Source organism: Pipistrellus kuhlii, unplaced genomic scaffold (genome assembly GCF_014108245.1).
Source record: "Pipistrellus kuhlii isolate mPipKuh1 unplaced genomic scaffold, mPipKuh1.p scaffold_m20_p_1, whole genome shotgun sequence".
Lineage (NCBI taxonomy): Eukaryota > Metazoa > Chordata > Mammalia > Chiroptera > Vespertilionidae > Pipistrellus > Pipistrellus kuhlii.
Window position 1 is genome coordinate 90549439 of NW_023425404.1, and position 24607 is coordinate 90574045.

At 40.5% G+C, this 24607-nt stretch overlaps 1 protein-coding gene across 10 annotated transcripts in view; it reads right to left on the bottom strand.

Moving 5' to 3' along the window:
• Positions 1-24607, bottom strand: part of NEO1 (neogenin 1) — a 339481-nt gene that overhangs the window by 225822 nt on the left and 89052 nt on the right. For all 10 annotated transcript variants that reach the window (XM_036456552.2, XM_045587162.1, XM_036456618.2 and 7 more), the window contains 3 exons: positions 23265-23582; positions 10867-11142; positions 69-222 (listed from right to left, as the gene is read on the bottom strand). In XM_036456552.2, the coding sequence (XP_036312445.1) occupies positions 69-222; positions 10867-11142; positions 23265-23582 (748 nt within the window). The remainder of the gene's footprint in view (positions 1-68; positions 223-10866; positions 11143-23264; positions 23583-24607) is intronic.

The following is a 24607-nucleotide window of genomic DNA, read 5'->3' on the forward strand; positions in this document are numbered from 1 at the left end:
ATTTTCTTATTAATCAATATTGCCACATAAGAACAAGTCTCAAGCTAAGGTTTTTAGGTACACATTACCTTTCTGTGTCAAGTGCCTCCTCATTTTTCATCCATCTAATTGTTGGAAGAGGAAGTCCTGAAGCAACACATGGCAATACTGCACTCTGACCAATGCTTCTGACTAAAGAAGAAGGTTGTTTCAAAAATACCAAGTTTGATGTGACCTCGGAACCTAAGAAAAAAAATTTTTTTTAAATAAAAGATAATTATTAAGAAAGCACTTTACAACTTCAATGATGAAAATGATAAATTCATGCCGGGACCGGTTTGGCTCAATGGATAGAGCGTCAGCTTGGGGACTGAAGGGCCCCAGTTCGATTCCGGTCAAGGGCAAGTACCTTGGTTGCGGGCATATCCCCAGTAGGGGGTGTGCAAGAGGCAGCTGATTGATGACTCTCTCTCATTGATGTTTCTAGCTATCTCTCTCCCTTCCTCTCTATACAAAAATCAATAAAATATATTTTAAAAAAAGAAAGAGAATGATAAATTCATATTCAGCCTGTGTGGTTCATATAGTAAAATATTTTAAGCAAATTGAAACCAGAAAATTTCATTTAAATAAGCAAACATCCTATATAATAAAGAGGAGATATGCAAATTGACCATTACTCCTCAACAAAGATGGTGGTGCCCATAGCCACAAGATGGTGGTGCCCAATTCCATCAGCTCCACCACTGGAGTGTCCAGTCCTGTCAGCCCCACGAAGGGGGGGCGGCGACCAAGAGCAAGGACTTGGTGGCTCCATTGACTGCAGAGCTCCTGGCAAGTGTCTAAACAAATAGGATGGAGGCAATCCAGTTGCCTTCAGCTGCGGTAAAGTGGATTGCTGTTGTGACTGGAGTGGTTCACTTGAGCTGCCTGGCACTCAGCAGAGCCAAACAAAAACCAGGCCAGGGCATCTGTAGCGGCTGCTGGGTCCCAGACACTCACTTTTCTCTCAGCACTCCTGCCGCACCCCAAAAATTCCAAAGCTCCAGCCTGCGCCCAGGAGTCATGATGCTCCCATCACTCACTGAGGCCTTTTTTTTTTTAAATTACCATCTGTGGTGGCCTCTGTAGCCACCACCACCACAACCACTTCCACTAGCCTGTGCGCTTTGTGCGATCCCCAAATAAATAACCCAAGTCAGAAGTTAAACCAGCACCACCGGCCTTATATACCAACCGAGCCACCATCTTCAGCCCCGCCCCATGCAGCAGGCTCAGTTCCTGCACCTCACCCAGAGAGGTAGAGCCACAGTCAAGCACCAGGCAGAGGCAGCTTGTGGTGCATTCCCCTGCACCAGGACTAGAGCCCTTGCTCGCACACGCAGTAAAGTTTTCTGGAGGAACCAGGTTCCTAGGCTCCCAGATTCAGTTCCAGGTCCCCAGGGGTGACCCAGGCTCAGAGATTGTGGTTTCCAGTGGGGTAATGGGGAGAGGGTGGCTTTGAAAGCGGCATAAACAGTGCTGCCAGTTGGTGCTTCTGCTGCAGCTTTTGTCACAGGATCCTAAGGGGGCTGCTCCATGCTTGCAGCACAGCAATAGAGAGCATGATTTTAAAAATTGTTTTTAAATCCTACCGAAATACATCTGCACAAGCACGCGCACACACAGACACATGTATTTTGGGGAGCTTAAAAGTGCAGGTTTTTTTCCAAGTAGGAAAACAGTGCTTTTCAACCTTCTATCCAGTCTTCCCATGTCTGAAACACTCCCTTCCGTTTAACCCTTACCTTATAATCACACACTTGACAATACCATGCTTAGTTGATGTCTTGAATATATAATATGCTCACAAAACTCAGGACTTGAGTATGTGTGTGATTTTAATTATGAGGGGGAAAAATAAATTCCTAGTAAGCACAGAAGGAAGGAAGTTATGAATATTTTCCCCCACTATGTCTTGGAAGAGAATTTTCCTGGTTTCTTTTTATCTTTCGAATGTGATACATGTCTGGCAACTATTGCCACCCTCCAGCTACCCATCCCCCCCCCACCCCCAACTAAACTAATGTCGTTATTTGTTTGTTGGAAAAAAATCTGTCAATAACTTTACATGTATTTAAATGCCTCACCTAACCCTTCTTTGTCCCATTTCCATCAGGGCTGTCAGGGGAATCTGTGCAAGCCCGCAGCCTAATGCCAATTTCACAGTGTGATAACTATTTGTGTAACTAGAGGCCCAGTGCATGAAAGTCATGCACAGGGTGGGGGGTGTCCCTCAGCACAGCCTGCACCCTCTCCAATCTGGGAGCCCTTGAGGGATGTCCTACGCACCAGGATTGGGCCTAAACGGGTAATCGGACATCCCTCTCACAATCCAGGAGAGCTGGTTGCCAACCACTCACCTGCCTCTGCCTGATTGCCCCTAACTGAAAGCCTGACCAGCACTAACCACTCCCCTGCCAGCCTGATCGATGACTAACTGCTCTCAGGCTGGCCTGATTGCCCCTTACTGCCCCCCCCCCCCGCCCAACTGCCCTTCCTTGCAGGCCTGGTCCCTCCCAACTGACCTCCCCTGCTGGCCATCTTGTGGTGGCCATCTTGTGTCCACATGAGGGCAGCCATCTTTGACCATATGGGGACAGCTATCTTATGTCTTGGAGTGACGGTCAATTTACATATTACTCTTTTATTAGATAGGATTATCTGTCATCCATTTGAAAGAAATAGGATCTGTTCAATTTTCCTTTTTATGTTCAACATTTAACAATAGGCTGGACACATAGTAGGAACTCTGAAACTGACTTATTTCTTTAGCACAATAATACACTCAATCTGAAATGTTTCCATTATCCCGATTAACATTTTTCCTACTTAAGTTTTTCAAAATATCTCCTCCCACTCTTGGCCCTCTTCTACCCCACTCCATGCCCCTCCTCAGGCCTTCATTAAATATAATCTATGTCCATGAAAAATGTCTTTTCATAATGGCAACTTTAATCTATATCATTTTGCTTGCCGTTGAAAACTTTTAGGGCATTTTGAGGACATTTCCAAAGACAAGGACTCTTGGGATACTCATTTTAATGCCATAGATTTATATTGCTTGGTTCTTTTAAAGAATTACAGACATTTATTAACTCTTATTTATCCTTCTAGATTTTAGCTTAAAGTTCTTAAGGAGAAAGTGGAAACCATATTCAGTTTCTTTAAAGGAACGTGAGCTAAAGAACAAGTACCTATCATTGATGAAGAATTTTCCCATCCCTCTCTATCCCTTTCTATTCCCAGTGAATTTTCTTTAATCTGTACCAGTGAATTGTATGGTTGCAATATGTTTACTACCACACTAAATTCATTAATTTTACAGTTTTGATACTTTCTTAGCAACAAGATGATTCATGTTCAATTTTATCCACCACATAGAATATCTCTATATTTTATTTGCAAAAAACACACACATCCTGTATTCTAATATCCTATATAATAAAAAGACTAACATGCAAATCAATCGAACTGCAGAACTACCAGTCTCTATGACACGCACTGATCACCAGGGATGACATGCACCGAACACCAGAGAGCAGATGCTCAATGCAGGAACTGCCCTCTGGTGTTTGGTGCACTCCCACAGGGGGAGTACTGCTCAGCCAGAATCCCTGAGCTGGGCTCATGGCTGGCAAGTGCAGCCACAGTAGCAGGAGCCTCTTCTACCTCGATGGCAGCACTTAAGAAAGTCCGACTGCTGGCTTAGCCTACGCTCCACATTAAACATTCCCCAAGGGCTCTCAGACTGCGAGAGAGCCAGGCCAGGTTGAGGGACACCCCTCTGCCGCCAGTGCATGAATTTCATGCACCAGGCCTTTAGTTTCTTAAATAACTTTTATGTGCAAATCACTGTGCCAGGTCCTCTGGGGCCTTAAAAATGTATATAAGTTATAGCTCCTGTCTTCAATGTACTTACAAGTTAACTGAGGGAGGTGTAACATGAATCCTCTTTACTTTAAAATATAGGAACAAGCAAATGCCTTATGACTGGAACAAACAGAGAAGAGACTGAGCAGCATCTGCCCTACTCTAGTGATATCATAAAAGGTTTCCTTTTGTTCCCTGTGTCAGTGTGTTACTTCTAAAAATCTGAGTTTCATCTTTAACTTGGTTCATTTAGTTTGTCAATCCTTTCATTTATAACAGTGCAACTATCAGGTTACTGCTGTATGTGTGTTCACTTTAAATAGTTGCTCTTTTTTGCCGAAATCGGTTTGGCTCAGTGGTAGAGAGTCAGTCTGCGGACTGAAAGGTCCTGGGTTCGATTCTGTTCAAGGGCACATCCCCGGTTGGGGGTGTGCAAGAGGCAGCTGGTCGACGTTTCTCTCTCATAAACGTTTCCAGCTCTCTATCTCTCTCCCTTCCTCTCTGTAAAAAATCAATAAAATATATTTTTAAAAAATTAAAATAAATAAATAGTTGCTCTTTTGGACATATGAAAAGCCACATTCTTACAGATAAAAGATACATTCTCTAAGTTTTAATGGTATGATATTTCTCTTTTTTAATAAATATTTATTGTTCAGATTATTACAGGTGTTCCTCTTTTTTTCCCCCATAGCTCCCCTCCACCTGATTCCTCACGCCATGCCATTACCCCCCACTACTATCTTCATACATAGGTGTAAGACTTTTGTCCAATCTCTTTCCACACCCCTCAAACCTCCTACCTCCTAAGAATTGTCCTTCCACTCCCTTTCTATGTCCCTGATTCCATTATATTCATCAGTCCACTCTATTCTTCAGACTTTTTATTCACTTGATTTTTAGATTCACTTGTTGGTAGGTATTTATTTTATGTCTTTTTGTTGTTTATAATTTTTATCTTTACCTCTTTCTTCTTCTTACTCTTTTTAAAGAATATCCTTCAGCATTTCATGTAATCCTGGTTTGCTGGTAATGAACTCCTTTAGCTTTTTCTTTTCTGTGAAGCTCTTTATCTGACCTTCAATTCTGAATGATAACTTTGCTGGGTAGAGCAATCTTGGTTGTAGGTTCTTGCTGTTCATCACTTTGAATATTTCTTGCTGCTCCCTTCTGGCCTGCATAGTTTAGGTTGAGAAATCAGCTAACATTCGTATGGGTACTCCCTTGTAGGTAACTAACTGTTTTACTACTGTTTTTTTCCTGCTTCTTTCAGATTCTCCCTTTGTCTTTAGCCCTTGGCATTTTATTTTATTTTATTTTAATAAATCTTTATTGTTCAGATTACTACAAATGTGATCCTCTTCCCCCCATCAATTGCTCCCTTCCACCAGGTTCCCACCCTACCCTCTGTCCTTTCCCCATCCCCCATTGTCCTCATCCATAGGTACAGTTTTTGTTCAGTCTCTTTCCGCACCCCCAGTCCCCTTTTCCCTGAGAATCGTTAGTCCACTCCCCTTCCATGCCTCTGATTCTATTATATTCACCAGTTAATATTGTTCATCAGATTTTTTTAATTCCTTTGGTTTTTAGATTCACTTATTGATAGTTATGTATTTGTTGATCATAATTTTTATCTTTATCTTCTTCCTCTTCCTAAATAAATTCCTTCAGCAATTCATATAATTCTGGTTTATATAAACTCCTTCCTAAATAACCTCCTTCAGCAATTCATATAATTCTTGGCAGTGATGAACTCTTTTAGCTTTTTTTTATTTGTGAAGCTCTTTAACTGTTCTTTGATTCTGAGTGATAGCTTTGCTGGGTAGATTATTTTTGGCTGTAGGTTCTTGCTATTCATCACCTTGAATATTTCTTGCCATTCCCATCTGGCCTGCATGACTTCTGTTGAGAAATCAGCTGACAATTGTATGGGTGTTCCTTTATAGGTAACTACCTGCTTTTCTCTTGCTGCTTTTAATATTCTCTCTTTGTCTTTTGCTCTTGGAATTTTAATTATGATGTGTCTTGTTGTGGTCCTCCTTGGATTCCTTTTGTTTGGGGTTCTGTGGGCTTCCTGGATTTGTAAGTCTATTTCTTTCCCCAGGTGGGGGAAGTTTTCTGTCACTATTTCTTCCAGTATTCTTCCGGTATCTTGCTCTCTCTCTTCTTCTGGAATCCCCATAATTCTGGTGTTGGTTCGCTTGAAATTGTCCAGAGATTTCTTACACTATCTTCAACTTTCTGGATTCTCTTATCTTCTCCCTTCTGCAGAGGAGTATCCTCTGGCTCTTCATGTTCTAAATCTTTGTCTTGATTCTTGTGATCTTCCAGTCTGTTTTTAGGACTTTGTATAATATTTTTTATTTCAGACAATGTTTTCTTCATTTCTTGTTGATCCCTTATTATTTCTAGTTGCTCCCTTTTCATATCCTCATAGGTCTCATTTATTTTATCGGCCTTTTTTAGGATATTGTTGAATAACCTTATAACTGTAGTTTTGAACTCAATGTCAAATCTTTTCTTTTCCTCCATCTCCTTCCTTTGTCTCCTTCCTCTTGTCTGCATTTTAGTTGTTTCCCTGATTTGATGGAATAGCTTTGTGTGCTAGGTGTTCTGGTAGAACCCAGAAGGAAGCACACAGAGGTGTGGTCCTCTTTGGATTCCTCTGTGTGCTTCCCAGTTACCTGCGGTGGACAGTCTTGGTGTAGCCCTTTGTGGGCTGTGTGTGCAGCCTTGCTTATTGTTGGTATCACTGGGAAGCGTTGATCTCCAAGGCAATTGGCTGTGAGGATCAACAGAGTCTCAGCTAGGAGGGCTTCTGTACTCCGCTTGGATAGGGCGGGGTCTCGGGGTGGCACAGACAATCTTTGGTTCCCTGTCAGTCTCGCCTTAGAAAAGACCTGTTCTCGGAGAGTTTCGGAAGATTGGTTACAGACGCGCGCACCTCCTTGGTAAAAGCACAGACAAGCTTTGGGTTCCTTCCAGTCCCTCCTTAGAGAAAGCCAGCCTCTAGGAGAGTTTCTGTGCTCAGCCAGAGATGGGGCGGAGTCTCGGGTTGGTGCAGACAAACTTTGTTTTCTCTTGGGCTCCTCCCCAAGTCCCGCAATAATGGCCCCTGACTTCACACACCTCCGAGAGATCTCTGCCCACTGCCTGACAGTCTGGTCTCTCCCTGTCTGGGGCCGTCTATCAGAGCAATAGGCTGATTCTGTTTTCCTCTCGAACAAGAAAGCCAGTTGCGCGTTAGCTGTCCACCCTCTCTGTACTGGGAGTAATCCAGTAGCGAACTCAGTCCGGCCCGCCCTCTCTGCGCACCAGGAGTAAGCCAGCAGCAATCTCAGTCCGGCCCTTCCTCTTCGCGCCAGGAGTAAGCCAGCGCCTTTTCGCGCACACAGTTCTCCATACCTGCACAGTTCCTGAGGTTCAGCGTGCTTTCTCTCTCCTTCCCAGATGGCAGAGCCTCCTCCCAGCTAGCCGTCCGGCACTTCAGGGCAATTCCTCCCCCGTTTTTCAGTTCTAAATTCAAATGTGTTGTGGTAGGCTGCATTCGGGTGTCTACCCTATGCTGCCATCTTGGTTTCTACACTGCCCTTGGCATTTTAATTATGATGTGTCTTGGTGTGGTCCTCTTTGGATTCCTCTTGTTTGTGTTTCTGTGTGCTTCCTAAACTTTTAAGTCTATTTCTTTCACCACGTAGGGAAGGTTTTCTGTCAATATTTGGAGGTTCTGGAGCTGTCTGACAAGTTTGCTAGGTTTAGTTGCAATAGGGAAGGCCATTCAGATGCAAAAGCTGCTGCCTGGAGCTTGGGTGGGTTGGTAGATTGTGCAGGGCAGAGCCTCAGGGTGTCACTAGGCTAGGGCGTAGCAAACAGCAATGGCTGGCAGTGAGCCATCCCGCGCCTCCAACCACGTCCCCACATCTCGTGCCCCAGCACAGCAAACAATTATTCCTCCATGCAGCTCTGCAAGCCAGCCACCTTCACTTTCCGACCCGATGGCAGACAGTCCAGCTTCTCCCCGTAGGTGTTTGGGTCTCCCGCATCTCCCCTTCAGGTTGAAGAAAGCAATGCCCATCGCCAGCAAGCATCCGCTGCCAGCCTGTATCGCGCCCGCTTATCTGTTTTTCAGCATTTGTGTACTGAATGCTCCCCTTTCTTTCCATTTGGTTGTAGAACTTCCATTCAGCCAGCTCTGGGTGATAGACCTTTTGTCTTTTAGTTGTAATTTTGAAAGTATTGTGCAAGGCAGCAGTTTAGGTGTTTACTTACGCTGCCATCTTGAGTCTTTGTTATATTTCTAGTACTGTACTAAATTTTGAGGGGGAAAAAAATTCTCAGGCAAAGAGATGTGACTCCTGTCCCCATAATCTTAGGGAAAAATGCTTTATAGCCATGGTAACAACCAAATGATGATGGTTCTGTAGACATGGTAACAATTGTCTAACAGATCAGGCACAACTCCCTTCAGTGAACATGCCTTTGAGAATCAACCAATCAGTGACAGCCTCAGGCTTTAAATGTCAGTCATTTAGCAACAGAATCAATTGCTTCTAAGACTGACATTAACTGGCTGTCACCTATCTAATCAAACATAAAAGATGCTTCTCTGACTAGCACTGATCCACTCCTGTGTGTTGTAACCAACACACGAAAACAATTTCTTCCCAAAAATTCTATAAGAGATCAGAAGTTTGCATTCTTCAAGGAAACTGTGCCTCTGAATTAAAAAAAAAAATTTTTTTTTAAGAATAAACAAATGAATGGAATACTATACTCAAAGATAACAAAAATTAACATCATTAAAATGTCCCTATTACCCAAAGTAATATACAGATTCAATGCAATCAATCCCTACCAAAATACCAATGGAATATTTCACAGAACTAAAACAAATAATATATATATTTATATGAAACCACAAAAGACCCTGAATAGCTACAGCAATTTGATAAAGAACAAAGTTGGAGGTGTTACACTACCTGATATCAAATTATACTACAAGGCCGTAGTAATAATCAAAACAGCATGGAACTGGCATAAAAACAGACATATAGACCAATGAACCAGAATAGAGTGCCCAGGAATATACCACTGCCATTATGATCAATCTCTGACAGAGAAGGCAAGAACATTCAATGGGCTAAAGACAGTCTACTCAAAAAACATGGTGTTGGGAAAACTGAATTTATAGATAAGCACAAAAAAATGAAACTAAACTTTCTTCTTATTCCATATACATAAATAAACTCAAAATGGATTAAAGAGTTAAATGTAAGACTCGAAATCATAAAACTCATAGTAAAAGACATAGGCAGAAAAATCTCAGACATTTCTCTTGGCAGTGTTTTTTCTGATATATCTTCTCATGCAAGAGAAACAAAAGAAAAAATAAACAAATAGGACTATATCGCACTAAAAAGATTTTGCACAGCAGAAGAAACTATCAACAAAAAGAAAAGACAACCTACTTGAATGGAGGAACATATTCACCAATGATATATCCAATCAGTGGTTAATATCCAAAACTCATAAAAAACTTGTACATCAAGAAAATAAACAATCCAATAAAAAATAGGCAGAGGACCTGCATAAACACTTCTCTAAAGAGAATATGCAGATGGCCATTAGACACATGAAAAAATGCTCACCAATCATCAGCAGATAAATGCAAATTACAACCACAATGAGATATCACCTCACACCTGTCAGAACGGCTATCATCAATAAATCAATAAACAAGTGTTGGTTAGAACGTGTAGAAAAGGGGACCCTTGTGCAATGGGAACTGTTGGTGGCAATGCAGAATGGTGCAGCCACTGTGGAATACAGCATGGAAGGCCCTCAAAAAATTAAAAATTGAACTGCCTATGACTCAGCAATTTAACTTCTGGTTATATCATTCATATATATATATATATATATATATATATATATATATATATACACACACACACACACACACACACACACACACACACCCCTAATATGCAAAGTGTCCTCTTGGGAGTTGGACCAACCAGGTGTGTGATCGCTCACTATGATGTGTGCTGATCAAAAATTCTAATAGAACAGGGGGCAGCACAGAATGAAGGAAGGCGCCAGCCAGCAGCTGGGGAAGGGAGGCCCCAGCTGGTAGCCAGCAGCCACTAGGGACTCTACCCATACACGAATTTTGTGCACTAAGCCTCTAGTTATATATAAAAACTACCCACACAACATAGGGATGGTCCAATTATGTTCATAAACTCACATTTAAAAGAAGAAATGCAGAAAGCATCAGGCACCTAGCAATGGGTTTAGAAACTGAAAGGTCATGAAACATAAAGAAGCTAAAGGGACTACGATGAGCTACGGGTGAGAGAAAGTTATGGGTAAGAAGTTATTACACAGTTGAGTAAAGATAGCACAAAACATGTATGAGGAAAACCAATAGGAGCAGACAGAGTGAGAACCTACCAAGAGAAGAAAAGATGAGAAGAGGAGCTGGTTTTACATTAAAATGAGAAAGTATTATAAAGATCCAAGATCTCTTGCTTATCAGTTTCTAGAGAGCTACTATAGTAACAGCTACCACTCTACCCTACTCTCGTATGAACTAACCTGAGTGAGACTCTAACTCTTACAAGTAAAACGACTTAACTATAAAAAAAAAAAAAATTTTATTATAGGGAAGTAACCAAACTCAAAAAAGTGGGGAGACCTGACAAAAGACACAGAGCTAATGCTTTTTTGGTCAAGAAGAATGCGATAGACATTGAATATACTTTACTGCTTGATAAATATTTACTGACAAAAATATTCATTAGTGTAGATCTTTCTTGTATGTTTTCTTCTTTTCTGCCCTTATAAGAAATTGAGACACTTTATGCTAATATATCACAGCACATTTTTAAGTGTTTCTTAAAAAAATTCTAACAGAACAAACTTTATCCATCAATAAACATAACACCATCAGCTCTGATAATAACTGAATACCTGTAAGAACTTTCAATTCAGCTTCATCACTGTACTTTGGTGGCCCACCACTTTCAACTATGCAGCGATAAAGTCCCCCATCTCCTTCAGTTGTGTTGCTGATAACCAGTGTCCCACTTGGAAGTTTGAGAAATCTACCATCCAGAAGAAGAGGCTGCCTATTCAGTTCCCATCTCACAAATGGAACCAAATCTGCATTAACTTCACAATTCAGAATTGCACTGTCCCCAGCATAAACTGAAGAATGTTCTGGTTGACTGGAAAATCTTGGAAGACCTGAAAATTAAAGAGAAAGAAGGAAAAAATGTAGTTAAACATTAATTTTCAATGTAGTGATGGGAACCAGCAGCAAGTCAACCCATGTGGCCACATATATGGTGGGACCAGGGTCAAGAAGGAGATTCATGAGTCAGGAAAATGGCTACATACAGGATTACAAATCAAACAAGTAAATGTAGTAGGGATACTTGTAGCCATATTCCTCACAGTCAGAGAAGCACAGTACAAATATGGAAAAACAGAAGAGCTGAATAAATCCCATGATGTTAGACTAGGATAGAGGTATCAGTGTAAACTTATGGTTTTACATAATTACTAGAGGCCTGTTGCACAAAGATTCATGCAATAGGCCTTCCTTCCCCTCGCTGCCAGCACTGGTTTTCCTCTGGCACCGGGACCTTTGCTCTAGCCACACTGAAGAAGCCAAGCCCCTCCAATCTTCAGTTTTCAGTCACCTTCAGTCTTCAGTCTTCACTCGGGCCTTCAGTCTTTGCTCAGTGCCTGTGTATGCTAAATTAACCCACCACCTATGTTGGGTTAATTTGCATATTAACTCCTGATTTGCTGGTGGGCATCATGGAGGTGCAGCCAATTTGCATGTTTCTCTTTTATTAGTGTAGATAGATATACAACTATAGAAAGATGTATATATAGAGATGCAAATGTGTATACATGAAATATATATATATGCTTCATATAAAATCATCTGTCCAGAGAGTCCAGAATCAATGTCACTCCAGAGTGACATGATGACTTAATCTTGATTCTAAATACCTCTATTACCAGTGCTCTTTGGAGAAACAGCTGATTATAGGGCTATTATAGAAAAGTACAAGATGAACCTGGGATGTCTTGTAACAGAAAAGAAGCAAGTACCCAAAGAATAATGTACTATAGATCAATCAAAAGAATACAAAAAACAAACTGAAGGGAGTTTCTTCTGGCTAAATCTGGGATAATAAATTATAAATGAATGCAAAAATTAATAGGTAAAAGTTGGATGAGAAATAGGGTATTTATAGGGTATCAAATTATCTCTTCCCAAAATTAATAAAAGTATGAAATATTTTATCAATTTTATAGTGAGAAACATAGGATAGACCACCTTAACTAATAATAAAGATTAACATAACCAATAATACAACAAAACATCACATGCTTCCTGATACAATGCACTAAGAAGAACAGAGCATTACTGTTCTATTTGAAATATGGTAGCAATCATACTTGGGTAAAAACTACTGTTTGAATTTTAACCCTACTATTCTGACTTTGACCTTCACTTACTCGCTTTGTTCATCACGCAATGGGCTTAGGGAGGATAGTTCAAGTTCTGGGCAAGGTTACAGGCAGAACTTTCTTTTTCATTAAAGAGCCAGCCCTATGTACACTTAGTGGTTATCTCAATGCTGGCCTCGAAAACAATGCTGTTCTATCTAATTTAAAAAAAAAAAAAATGCACCTGGCATGGTATTGAGACTGTGGGTATATCTGGTCTCTGGCCTGCAAGGTCAGACAGCTAAGTGTATCTTCATCATTCTTCAAACGGGCTAAAACAAACTAGAAAACAACATTTTATCTAGGAAGAACAGCAGAAAATTCCAAACTACAGTTTGTTGTAGAATGAGGGTTTTCCTTCTCAGAACCTTCAAAAATAACTACTTGCCCCTAAAGCCTCACAGTCGTGTAGGGTCTGCCTGCGTGTGGTACTTTTGCGGCTACCCTGGCCAGTTCAATAAATTCGTGGTACTCTTGCGGCTGCCCTGGCCAGTTCAATAAATTCTTGTTTGCTTTTTAAATAAATTATCAGCCTCCGGTGGTCTTATTTTGAACCCAGGGTTCGACCCCACAACACTATTCATAAAAAAATAAAAATAAATAAAAATAAAAAAAGACAAAATCCGAATTTATTCATAGGAGGGAAGAATCAGAAAACCCCAAATAAGACAAAGAAAAAGAATAATTTGACATGAAAAGTCAAAAAAACTACTAAGTAAAACATGTAATCCAGGATGAGAAAGTAAGGTGGGGGGCGGGGAGAAGGTTAAAAGTTTCTACTTTTGTTTTACTTCTTGCTATTAAGACCATTGAGATAACCAGTGAAATTTGAACAGTATCTATGAATTAAATGATAGTATTGTATCAAGCTTAAATTCCCAAAATTGGTGTATGGTTTTTTTTTTAATATCCTTTTTTTAGAAAACATACATGAATAGAGACAAAATGGCGGCCAAACAGATGGACCTGTTCTGAGCCTAGTCCCAGAGCAGACAGAGAAGGAACAACTCCCTGAGTGTCGCTCGGGGACTGTTAGTTGGCAAGCTAAGGGGTAGCAGAACTCTAAGAGAAGGTAAAGGTCTGTTGGACAGGATTTCCTGACCAAGCAGCCCGCACTGCTGCGGAGACCTCTCCTAGAGCGATGGGATCAGAGGGAAAACTACTCCATCTTACAAAGAAAAGAGGAGCTTATCTGAGGACTGAAAAACCCACAACAGTGGAGACCACAGAACAGCTGGGACGCCCTAATCGGTGCAAACACATGGATTCAAGGGAGTTCATCAATCACCCACCGAAAGGTCAGAGTTTGCCAGGGATAACGTGAGGGATCTGGGTCCACACTGCGATAGCTGCAGCAAGAATTGTGTGCTGCAAGACCCAGTGCTGGGTTTGGCGTGATCTTCCCAAAAATTGAGACTTTTTTTAAAACGCCAAGGGATGGGGGACAAATTGTAAAGAATCAGGACTGTCCTGCCAAAAGCGGAATATCTGGACACATTGGCGAAGACCCATCCTGTGTCTGGTCCCATTCACCCCCTTGCTTCTGAGTACTAGGGAACACTGCCCAGTTTGGCATATCTTGGGAGACTGCAGGGGAAAATTGCATTCCTGGAAATGGGTTCAGAGCAGGAAGAGACCATATGGGAGCCAGCACCAAGGCAGCCTACCTCAACAAACCATAGAGAGTGCCATAGAGAAAGAAGGCTACAGCAGCCAAAATGACGGGAAAGTCAATCCAGAAACAATGCCACGTAGGGGCTAAATTACAAACTGACATTTCCCCCCTCTTTTTCCTTTCCTTTTTTTTTTTTTATTACTTTTAATTAATCAAAAATAAACGGGCGAAAATAACTAAGAAATAGCCTACTTAAAATTAAGGACTAGCTTACAAAAATTAGGTGCAGTGGAATGCAGGGAACTGCAATACTGATTGGAGCGAGAAACAGGCGTGCCAAATAGAATAACAGAGGAAGTGAATGAACACTATTGCACTTTTATGCTAATTTTTCTGTTTTATATTTTATTTTCATTTTTTACATCTTTTAATTTATTTTCATTTTTTACTCTTTTATTTAAGAAATGAATTTTTTTTCTTTTTTCCTCACTTGATTTTACCTTTTCAATTATTATATTTTTCAATTTCAATCATCATTACCTCTGCCATTTTGCATTTTTTGTTTCCTTTTTTTAAGTACCATTTTATTTTCACTTTATTTTACATTGAGATTAGTTTTCATTCTATTTTCATCTCTACTATAGCATCGCTCAACTCTTTCTACACCATCACTCTCTTACTAACCTTTCCCCTTTTTGTCTCTTGGTTATCTTAACGCTTTCGGGCTTTAGTTTTTGCCTATTCTACCTGCATATCCCCTGCTAAAATTCTCACCCTACTTATATATCTAATTTCCAACCACCTGATCCAAGTGCATAAATACCACTCTCCTCGCTATAGTAACTATTAAAAAACACACACACACAAAAACTGTTTTCCTCTCTGTCCTTTTGTGGTTGTTTCTGTGAATGTTGATTATATTAAATTTTTATGCTTTTTAGTAAGATTGATATACTTATTCGTTTGTTATTATTGCCTAGAATTTTTGAATTGCTTTGTTTTTCTTTGTTTTGTACTTCTGTTTATCCTAGCCTTGATTGATATTAGTGGGTGTTCTGGATTGTATTAATCTCCAAGTATTGCTGCTGGCATTTGCAGGGATTAGTGGTTGTTCTATTGGAATTTTCTCCACATATATATAGTTAATATGTCAGTCATTATGGGGCCTGGATCTGGGCTGGAGCCGGGTCTGCCACTGACTGAGAACCTTCAGTTATCATGAGGGCAGCCGTGAGCATCAAGTAGTGTCACCAGAGACAGACCAGCACTCAGTATCTTCGTAAAATCCCCTTTACTCTCTTAGTCTTCTTTTCTCTCCCTTTCTCTCTCTCTCTCTCTCTCTCTCAAACTCTTTTTTTTCCTGTTTCCCAATTTCATTTCAGCACTACTTTTTTTTCTTTTCTTTTCTTTTTTCTCTTTATCCCTCGTCATTTTTTGTTTGTTTGTTTGTTTGTTTGTTTGTTTTACTTTTCTTCTTTCTCTCCTATCACCTAATTTGCCTTTCTCTAGTGGTCACCTTTATTGGAGGTTATTAATATCGCAAATACATTCCTGTTCAGTGCCTTTTGTGTAGTATCTGGTAGTGTTGTATTTTGTGCCTTTAAATCAACACAGGAGAGAATTACATAACCAGACATCCTGAAAAGAGAGACCATGAGGAGACAAAAAAATAGCCCGCACATGAAAGAAAACCAGACATCACCAAAAAAGGAAGTAAGCGAGTTAGAGGCAAGCAACCTACCAGAGCAAGAATTCAGAGTAATGATCATAAGATGGCTAAAAAGAATGGAAGACAAATTTGACAATATGAGAAACAACCAAGACGAAATGAAGAAGAACCAAGAAGAAATGAAGATGAACCAAGAATAAATGAAAAATGACATAGCTACTATGAAGAACTCAATAGAAAGCATTAAGAGTAGACTAGAAGAAGTAGAGGACTTCATCCGTGAGATAGAAAACAACATGGAAAAAAAATACCCATTTAGAGCAGCTTCTAGAAGAAAAAGAAATTAAAAAGCAGGAGGAGAGCCTACGAGGGCTTTGGGACAATACAAAACAAAACAATATTTGAATGACAGGGATTCCAGAAGAAAAGGAAACTGAGGAAGACATGGAAAACGAATTTCAAGAAATAATGACAGAAACTTTACTGAGATAGAGAAAAAAAACCCACACAAATACAAGATGCTCGCAGAGTCCCAAGTAAAATGAATCCCAAAAGACCGACGCCAAGGCACATTATACAATAAATTGGCAAACACCAACAACAAAGTAAGAATCTTAAAAGCAGCCAGAGAGAGACAAAAAGTTACATATAAAGGAACCCCCATCAGACTAGCAACTGATTTCTCAACAGAAACTCATCAGGCCAGAAGGGAATGGGATGAAATATACAAAGTCGTGCAAAGGAAGGGTCTGAATAAAGAATACTGTACCCAGCAAGGCTATCTATCAATCAAAACTGATGGTGAAATCAGGAGCCTCACAGACGAAAAAAGACTAAAGGAATTTATCTCCACCAAACCAGCAATGCAAGAAATACTAAAGGGTCTACTGTAAAAATAAAGAAATAGGAAGCGAAGAAGGAACCCAAGGGTATAGAATAAAAATAGCATCAAATAAGAACCTATCAATAATAACTTTAAATGTAAATGGATTAAATGCTTCAATCAAAAGACATAGGGTAACTGAATGGATAAGAAAACAAGACCCATATATGTGCTGTCTATGAGAAACCCATTTCAGAGAAAAGGACGCACACAGACTGAGGGTGAAGAGATGGAAAAAGGTTTTCAGGAGAATGGAAATGAAAAAAAAGCTGGGGTAGCAATACTTACATCTGATGAATTAGATCTCAAAGTGATGGACATTACAAGAGATAAGAAAGGCCACTTCATAATACTAAAGGGAGCAAGCCAACGAGAAGAAATAACCCTGGTAAACATATATTCACCCAATACAGGAGCACCCAACAGCATAAAAAAACTGCTGGAGGACATTAAGGGAGAGATTAATAGCAATACAATCATACCGTGTTTCCCCGAAAATAAAACATCCTCCGAAAATAAGACCTTCTTATAGGTTTCCTTCTGAGTGAAATATAAGTCATCCCCCCAAAAATAAGAGGGCCCCCCCCCCCCCCCAGGCTCTAGCAACAAGTGACGTTATGCAGAGTCTTGACATCACTGCACTGTGGAGGCGAAGCAGAGGCTGGAGTGAGTGTGGGGTGGGAGAGAGGAAGAGACTTTCGCAGATGGGTGTAGAACAGGAGGATTAGAGCAGACGGTACGCGACGAAGATACTGAGCGCTGGTCTGTCTCTGGTGACACTACTTGATGCTCACGGCTGCCCTCATGATAACTGAAGGTTCTCAGTCAGTGGCAGACCCGGCTCCAGCCCAGATCCAGGCCCCAGCAAGCCCAGTGACAGTCCCAAGGCAGGACCCAGGGGGTAAATATCTGATAAAGAGGTAGGGGGGATGTCTGGTGAAGGTGTTCAGTGGCACAGGGGTGGGGTGAGGGGGATCACTTAAAATGACACAGGAGGATCAGAGGGGTTTACTAAAATGGTAATTCCCCCCTCTGATTCTCCTGTGCCATTTTGATTCCCCTCTTTGATCCCCCTTTGTGTCATTTGAAGTGATCCCCCTCCTCCTACCTTCATATATGAGAGATTTGGTCCACTGATTCTGAAAGAAATGGAGTCACAAGAAATTCACCAAGAAATTCAGGAACTGGACTGTTAAGATAATGTTCCAGAAGATGATAACATGATTGTCACTGAATAAATGAGTAAATTCTTGATACTGCAGGAATCACAGTTTGTCTGGTTTGTGTTGACAACTACCATACTACCATACCGTATACAGATAATAAATTTCCTTTATTTTCATTTAACAATAAATGGGTACCGTATTCTTCTTCATGGAAAAATGAGACATCCCCTGAAAATAAGACCTAGCACATCTTTGGGAGCAAAAATTAATATAAGACACTGTCTTATTTTCGGAGAAACAGGGTAGTCGGAGATTTTAATACCCCAATATCACCTTTGGACAAACAATCTAAACAAAATCTCAGCAAAGAAATATCAATCCTAAATGACTCACTAGACCAGATGGAATTAATTGACATCTTCAGAACATTCCACCCCAAAGCCATAGAATATACATTCTCCTCAAGTGGACATGGGTCATTTTCAAAGATAGACCACATGTTGGGACATAGGCAAAGTCTCTTCAGATGCATAAACAGAGTAACCATATCAAGCATCTTATCAGATCATAGTGGCATAAAACTGGAAATTAACTACAATAAAAATAACCCTAAGAAATCAAACACATGGAAACTAAACAGCATGTTATTAAACAAGGACTGGGTTACCAGAGAAATCAAGGAAGAAATTAAAAACATCCTGGAAACAAAAGACGATGAAAACACAACAATCCAAAATCTATGGGACACAGCAAAAGCAGTTTTGAGAGGGAAGTTCATATCCTTACAAGCTTATTGCAAAAAAAAAAAAAAAAAAAAAAAAAAGGTAACAAATGATCTAACTCTACAACTCAAAGAGTTAGAAAAAGAGCAACAAGAAAAGCCCATTGTAAGCAGAAGGAAGGAAATGACAAAAATCAGAGAGGAGATAAATGACATAGTGACTAAAAAGAAACAATACATCAGATCAACAAAACCAAGAGCTGATTCTTTCAAAGGATAAACAAGACTGATGGCCCTCTAGCCAGGCTAACCAAGAAACAAAGAGAGAGTACTCAAATAAACAAAATAAGAAATGAAAGAGGTGAAATAACAACAGATCCACCCCCCCCCCAAAAAAAAAAATACAATATAAAGGTTTGCTACAAAATACTACAAACAACTCTATTCCAACGAACTGGACAACCTGGAGGAAATGGACATATTCCTAGAAAAATATAACCTAACAAAATTCAATTAGGAAGAATCTAACAATCTCAACTGACCAGTGATTTTGGAAGAAATTGAAACAGTCATCAAAAAGCTTCCAACAAACAAAAGCCCAGGGACAGATTACTTCATAGGAGAGTTTTACAAAACATTCAAGAAAAAACTAAAACCCATGCTCCTCAGACTATTCCAAAAACTTCAAGAGAAAAGAACACTTCCCAACTCCTTCTATGAAACCAGCATCACCCTAACACCAAAACGAGATAAACAACACAATGAAAGAGAATTACAGGCCAATATCCCTCATGAACATAGATGCCAAAATCCTCAACAAAGCTTTGGCAAATCGGCTCCAGCAGAACATCAGAAAGATCATACACCATGACCAAGTAGGATTTATTCCGGGAATGCAAGGATGGTACAATATCCGCAAATCAGTAAATGTGATACAAATCACATAAACAAATTGAGAGATAAAAATCATAAAGTCATATCAATCAATGCAGAAAAAGCATTTGATAAAATCCAACACCCGTTCCTGATATGAACTCTTAACAAGTTGGGAATAAGACGGATCATACCTCAACATAATAAAAGCTATATATGATAAACCCACAGCCAACATTATACTCAATAGGCAAAAACTAAAACCATTCCCTCTAAGAACAGGAACAAGACAGGGATGCCCACTCTCACCACTCCTGTTTGACACAGTACTGGAAGTAATAACCATTGCAATTAGACAAGAAGAAGAAATAAAAGGCATCCAAATTAAAAAAGAAGAAGTAAAGTTATCCTTATTTGCAGATGACATGATATTGTACATAAAAAAACAAAAGACTCCATCAAAAAACTAATAGACTTAATAAATGAATTTGGCAAGGTAGAAGGATACAAAATTAACGCCATTAATCTATGGCATTTCTATACACCACCAGTGAACTTACAGAAACAGACTAAAAAAGCAATCCTATTTACCATCGCACCAAAAAACCTAAGATACCTAGGAATAAACTTAACTAAGGAGATAAAAGACCTACTGTATTTTCCGGTGTATAAGACGACCCCCTAATTTTACAGTTAAAACATAGGTTTAGGCCTGTATTCGCTGTATAAGACTAACCCCCACTTCCGAGGCAACACCAGTTCTTTTTTTAATGAACCACCTCTCTGACTCTGGCCAATCCAAGCAGGCTTTTTATGCATGCAAATAATACATGTTCTGTACCCAAAGCTACACTGTGTTCTAGTAAAAAGCCTGCTCAGATTGGCCAGTCAGAGAGGCGGTTTATTAAAAAAAGAACTGGTGTTGCCTAGGAAGTGGGGGGTAGTCTTATACAGCGAATATAGGCCTAAACCTATGTTTTAATTGTAAAACTAGGGAGTCGTCTTATACGCCAAAAAATACGGTATATGAAGAAAACTACATGACACTGAAAAAAGAGATAGAGGAAGATGTAAACAGATGGAAGAACATACCCTGTTCATGGATTGGTATTACGATACAACCTGAAGTGAGCACAAACAGGGAGCCATGCTTGCAATGAGAATGATAGAGAAACTAGTCTCAGTTATATTCTTTTTTCACATGTTAGCATTTCACCAAGTGAGTATAAATATGTCTTAATTATAATATAACTTTTGAACAATGTAAAACTTAACCAAAACTTACTACTTCATCTGGTATTTAAGTGAAGAAATATTGATCTGAGGAATCTAATACAATACATATATGACTAATGTAGGAGCCACATCTTACTCTCCTAGATCCTTAAATTTTTTAAAACTTTCCATCGTTCTTCAAAAAAGATGGTCTATTATGGAACAGACTGTCATATCACAAATGGAAGGTGGGGTCGATGCGTTGGTGGGAAGAGATCAATCAAAGAACTAGTATGCATATAAGTATAACCCATGAAAACAGACAATATGTAGTGAAGGCCTGAGGTAGGAGGCAGAGCAGGCTAGAAGGGTCACTGGCAGAGGGGGACATATGTAATACTTTCAGCAATAAAGATTTTTTTTTTAAAAGCATGCGCTATAAGAAAATGAATGTTTCTCTCCTTAAAATTTTCTGCTCTTCACCTTAATATATGCAGCCTACAGATTTTAAAATAAATTTTCCAATTAAATATTGTTTCCTTGGTTAAGGCACAAAGAAATCTGGCTATACTTTGGGTTTTCCAAAGCCATACTAAAATGGTAATGCAAAATAGGATAAAAAGGCTGAAGCAGCACAGGAGCCCACGGAGAACAAAGGGGTGCCACAGGCCAACCTGCTGAGCTTCCAGGACAAGGAGGAAGAAACCGAAGAAGTTTTCAATGTGAAGAAATCAAGTGAGAGCAAAAGATAGTAAAATTACTTAAGAAAGAATATAAAGAAGATCTTGAAAAATCAAAGACTAAGTCAGAACTCAACTAAGCAGCCAACATTGCAACATAAATGCGTGTGTTTTTTGTTTTTTTTTAAAAAAAGGACAGAATGTTGGAACGGCAGAGGCCAGGCCTAGAGTGGCCAGGCACAAGGCAGTGGTAGCCGGGCCTGGAGCAGCAACAGCCAGGCCCCAGAGCAGCAGCAGTCAGAACCAGAGCAGCAACAGCCAGGCATGGAGCAGCCAGACCTGTGGCAGTGGCAGCCAGGCCTGAGGCGGAGGCGGCCAAGCCCAGGGTGGCCAGTCCAGGATCACCCAGGCCCAGAGTGGCCGGGCCCGGAGAAGCCGGGCCCAGAGCAGCCGGGTCGGGAGCAGTCAGACCCAGAACATCAGCAGCCAGGCCCAGAGCATCCAGGCCGGGAGCTGCCAGGCTCAGAGCGGCCGGGCCCGTGGCAGCCGGGCCCAGAGCAGCCTGGTTGGGAGCAGCCAGGTCAGGTGCGGCCAGGCCTGGAGCAGCAGCTGCCAGGCTGGGAGCGGCCAGGCCCGGAGTGGCTGGCCCCGGAGCAACCCGGCCCAGAGCAGCTGGGTTGGGTGCGGCCAGGCCCGGAGCAGCAGCAGCCATGCCCGGAGCAGCCAGGTCGGGAGCGGCAGTGGCCAGACCCGGAGCAGTTGGTTGTGGAACAGACCAGAGCAACAGAGGCCAGGCCCGGAGCAGCCAGGCCTGGAACAGCTCGCTCCTCGCCTGCCTCCACCCAAAGGCTGCCTCTCAGACATGGCTGGAAACTTTTGGGGGAACTTGAGGGTCTGCTGAATCAAATGAGGAAGGCTTAGATCTGGATGTGTTGAGTTAGTATAGCACTGGGGTGTTGATCTGTGAGTGCCTTGTGTGGGGCCTGGATGAGGTTGGTTGATCTATTGGGAAATGTCTTTTGTGTGAAGTGTATCCTTGGGCATGTGGAGGTATTATTGATTTGAGAAAATGCTAAGTAACTGATTTACTATCTGAAAAATTTTAAGTTCTGAAAGTTTAAGGTCTCTTGCCAAAAAGAGGTTTTAAAGCTAACACCTTAATTTTAATGGAGAAAGGGAATGACAAGCCCTTCCCACCCAGAACAGGTAATCCAATTCCAACCAGCAGCTATGTTTAAACAATGTGTCAATTTACGCTTGAATGGCTACACCTTTTGATAGCCTAAGGGCAAGTTTACATGTAAACAAGTTTGCTCTCAATTCCCAGGGCAGAAAAAAACAACAACAAGGTTTAAGATTATTAGATTTTAAAATTTATTCTTAGAAGTGTAAAAGTTTATTAATTAAAAAAAACAAACAACAACAACAACAACAAAAGGAGATTGAAAAACCTGATGAACAATAATAGCAGTTCATTGTAGTAGAGTTGGTGATATGGGAGGGGAATGGACTGACTCTTCTCTGGGGGAAAAGGGAGGGAGGAAGAGACTGAACATAAACTGTGCACCTATGGATGAGGACAATGGGGGGTGGGGAGGAGGCGGAGGGTGGGGTGGGAACCTGGTGGAAGTGGGATGAAATGAGGAATCTTTGTAATAATATGAACAATAAAGATTAATTTAAATTTAAAAAAAAATAGGATAAAAGTTAGCAACTAAAGTGACTCAATTTTTCTATACAACTTCCTCTGTCATTTCTAAGTTAAAAAGAATTGGCTCAGTACTTCTGATAGCAACCTTAAGCCATTTAAATCACCAAAAAGTAGGAAGTGCTAAAGTTTATTTCCCACAGCACTGAGCAAGTCCTACATAATACATAATCAATTGATACTTCTTAAATATTTAATGAGTGTATCTGCTGTTATCAGTTAAATTAAAAGTCTAGGATAATAATGATTTTATCAAAATTTACCCTTTATAAAACTTTGAAAATATTAATGAATCATTTAACAAAACTTACCTGCTACTGTGAGCTTAGCTGTTCTGCTGACAATAGTTCCAAGACTCTCAACAGTGGCCACACATTGATAATAACCTTCATCAGGTTTATTGTGTTTGGAATGCACCACATTGCTGATAAATAAAGACCCATCTGGGAGAAGCTGGCGTCGATCATCTGATACTAAATTTAAAAATGTTCCATCTTTTTTCCATTCAATTTTTGGAGAAGGCTCAGAATATGCTGAACAATTTAATACAACAGAAGAACCTCTAATTGAGAGTGTATCCATTGGCTCCACCAGAAAATAAAATGGAGTGAATGTTCGAATGCTGGATCCTACAAAAGTAATAAAATAAAAAAAGAACAAAGTTATGAAAAACTTTCTTCTACTATTTCAGTAAGAAAATATGTGTCCAAAATTATTTACAAATAGTTATGTTTTGGGGGTATGATAATCAATATAGTCATTTTGCTATGAATATCTAATAAATAAATATTATCTTTTACTAGGAAATCAAAATTTGAGACATTTAGAAGAACATTAGAAGAATGATCCAAAATAGTCATGGAGGAGGTGGACATTATACTCATCTCTTCCCATGTCCAAACTGTAATTACAACTAAACTTTACAACAATCACACTGAATAAACATCTGAAGACTAGCTGAAAAAGAAGTCTTATTACCAAGGATTTACAGAAGAAGCCACACTGATTGGAAGGGCAGAGACGCGAAAAGAACCGGTCATCTCAGCTGCAAAGGCGCCCATGAGGAACATATGGTCTCAACTCCATGCCAGGCTCCCCAGCCCAGAGTACCAGAGCTGGGAAGAGGAGCCCACATAACATGTGGCTGTAAAAAGCAGGGATTCTGTCTACCAAAGAGAAACAAGCGTCTGCTAGAAACCTAAGCACCTTCTTAAAGGGCCGAGACACAAAATCTTATTTGAGGCCACTCAAGCCAGGCTCCAGCAAGGGAGGGCAGATAGAAGCAAACTAGAATCTTGTAAAGGAGAGACTGAGTCATGTGAAGGGAGAAAGAGAGGGAGAGGGAGAGGGAGGAGGAGGGGGAGGAGGAAGGGAAAAAGGAAGGGGAGGGGAGGAAGAGAGGGGATATAGGGGGGAAGAAAGAGAGCGCATGCAAAAGGGACAGCTGCCAGAGTCCTTATGCTGAGTCCCTCCCCATATTGCCCACAGATGCCATATTTCAGGGTGACCACTCCCCTCCATACCACATCAGCCTGAAGAAATGCACTAATCCCATCTTCCCAACTTGCAGTCATCCTGCAATGCCAGGCTCACACCTGTGTGGCCTGTGGTGAAGACTTTCTTGAAAGACTTTTGAAGAAGTCCAGGCATACTC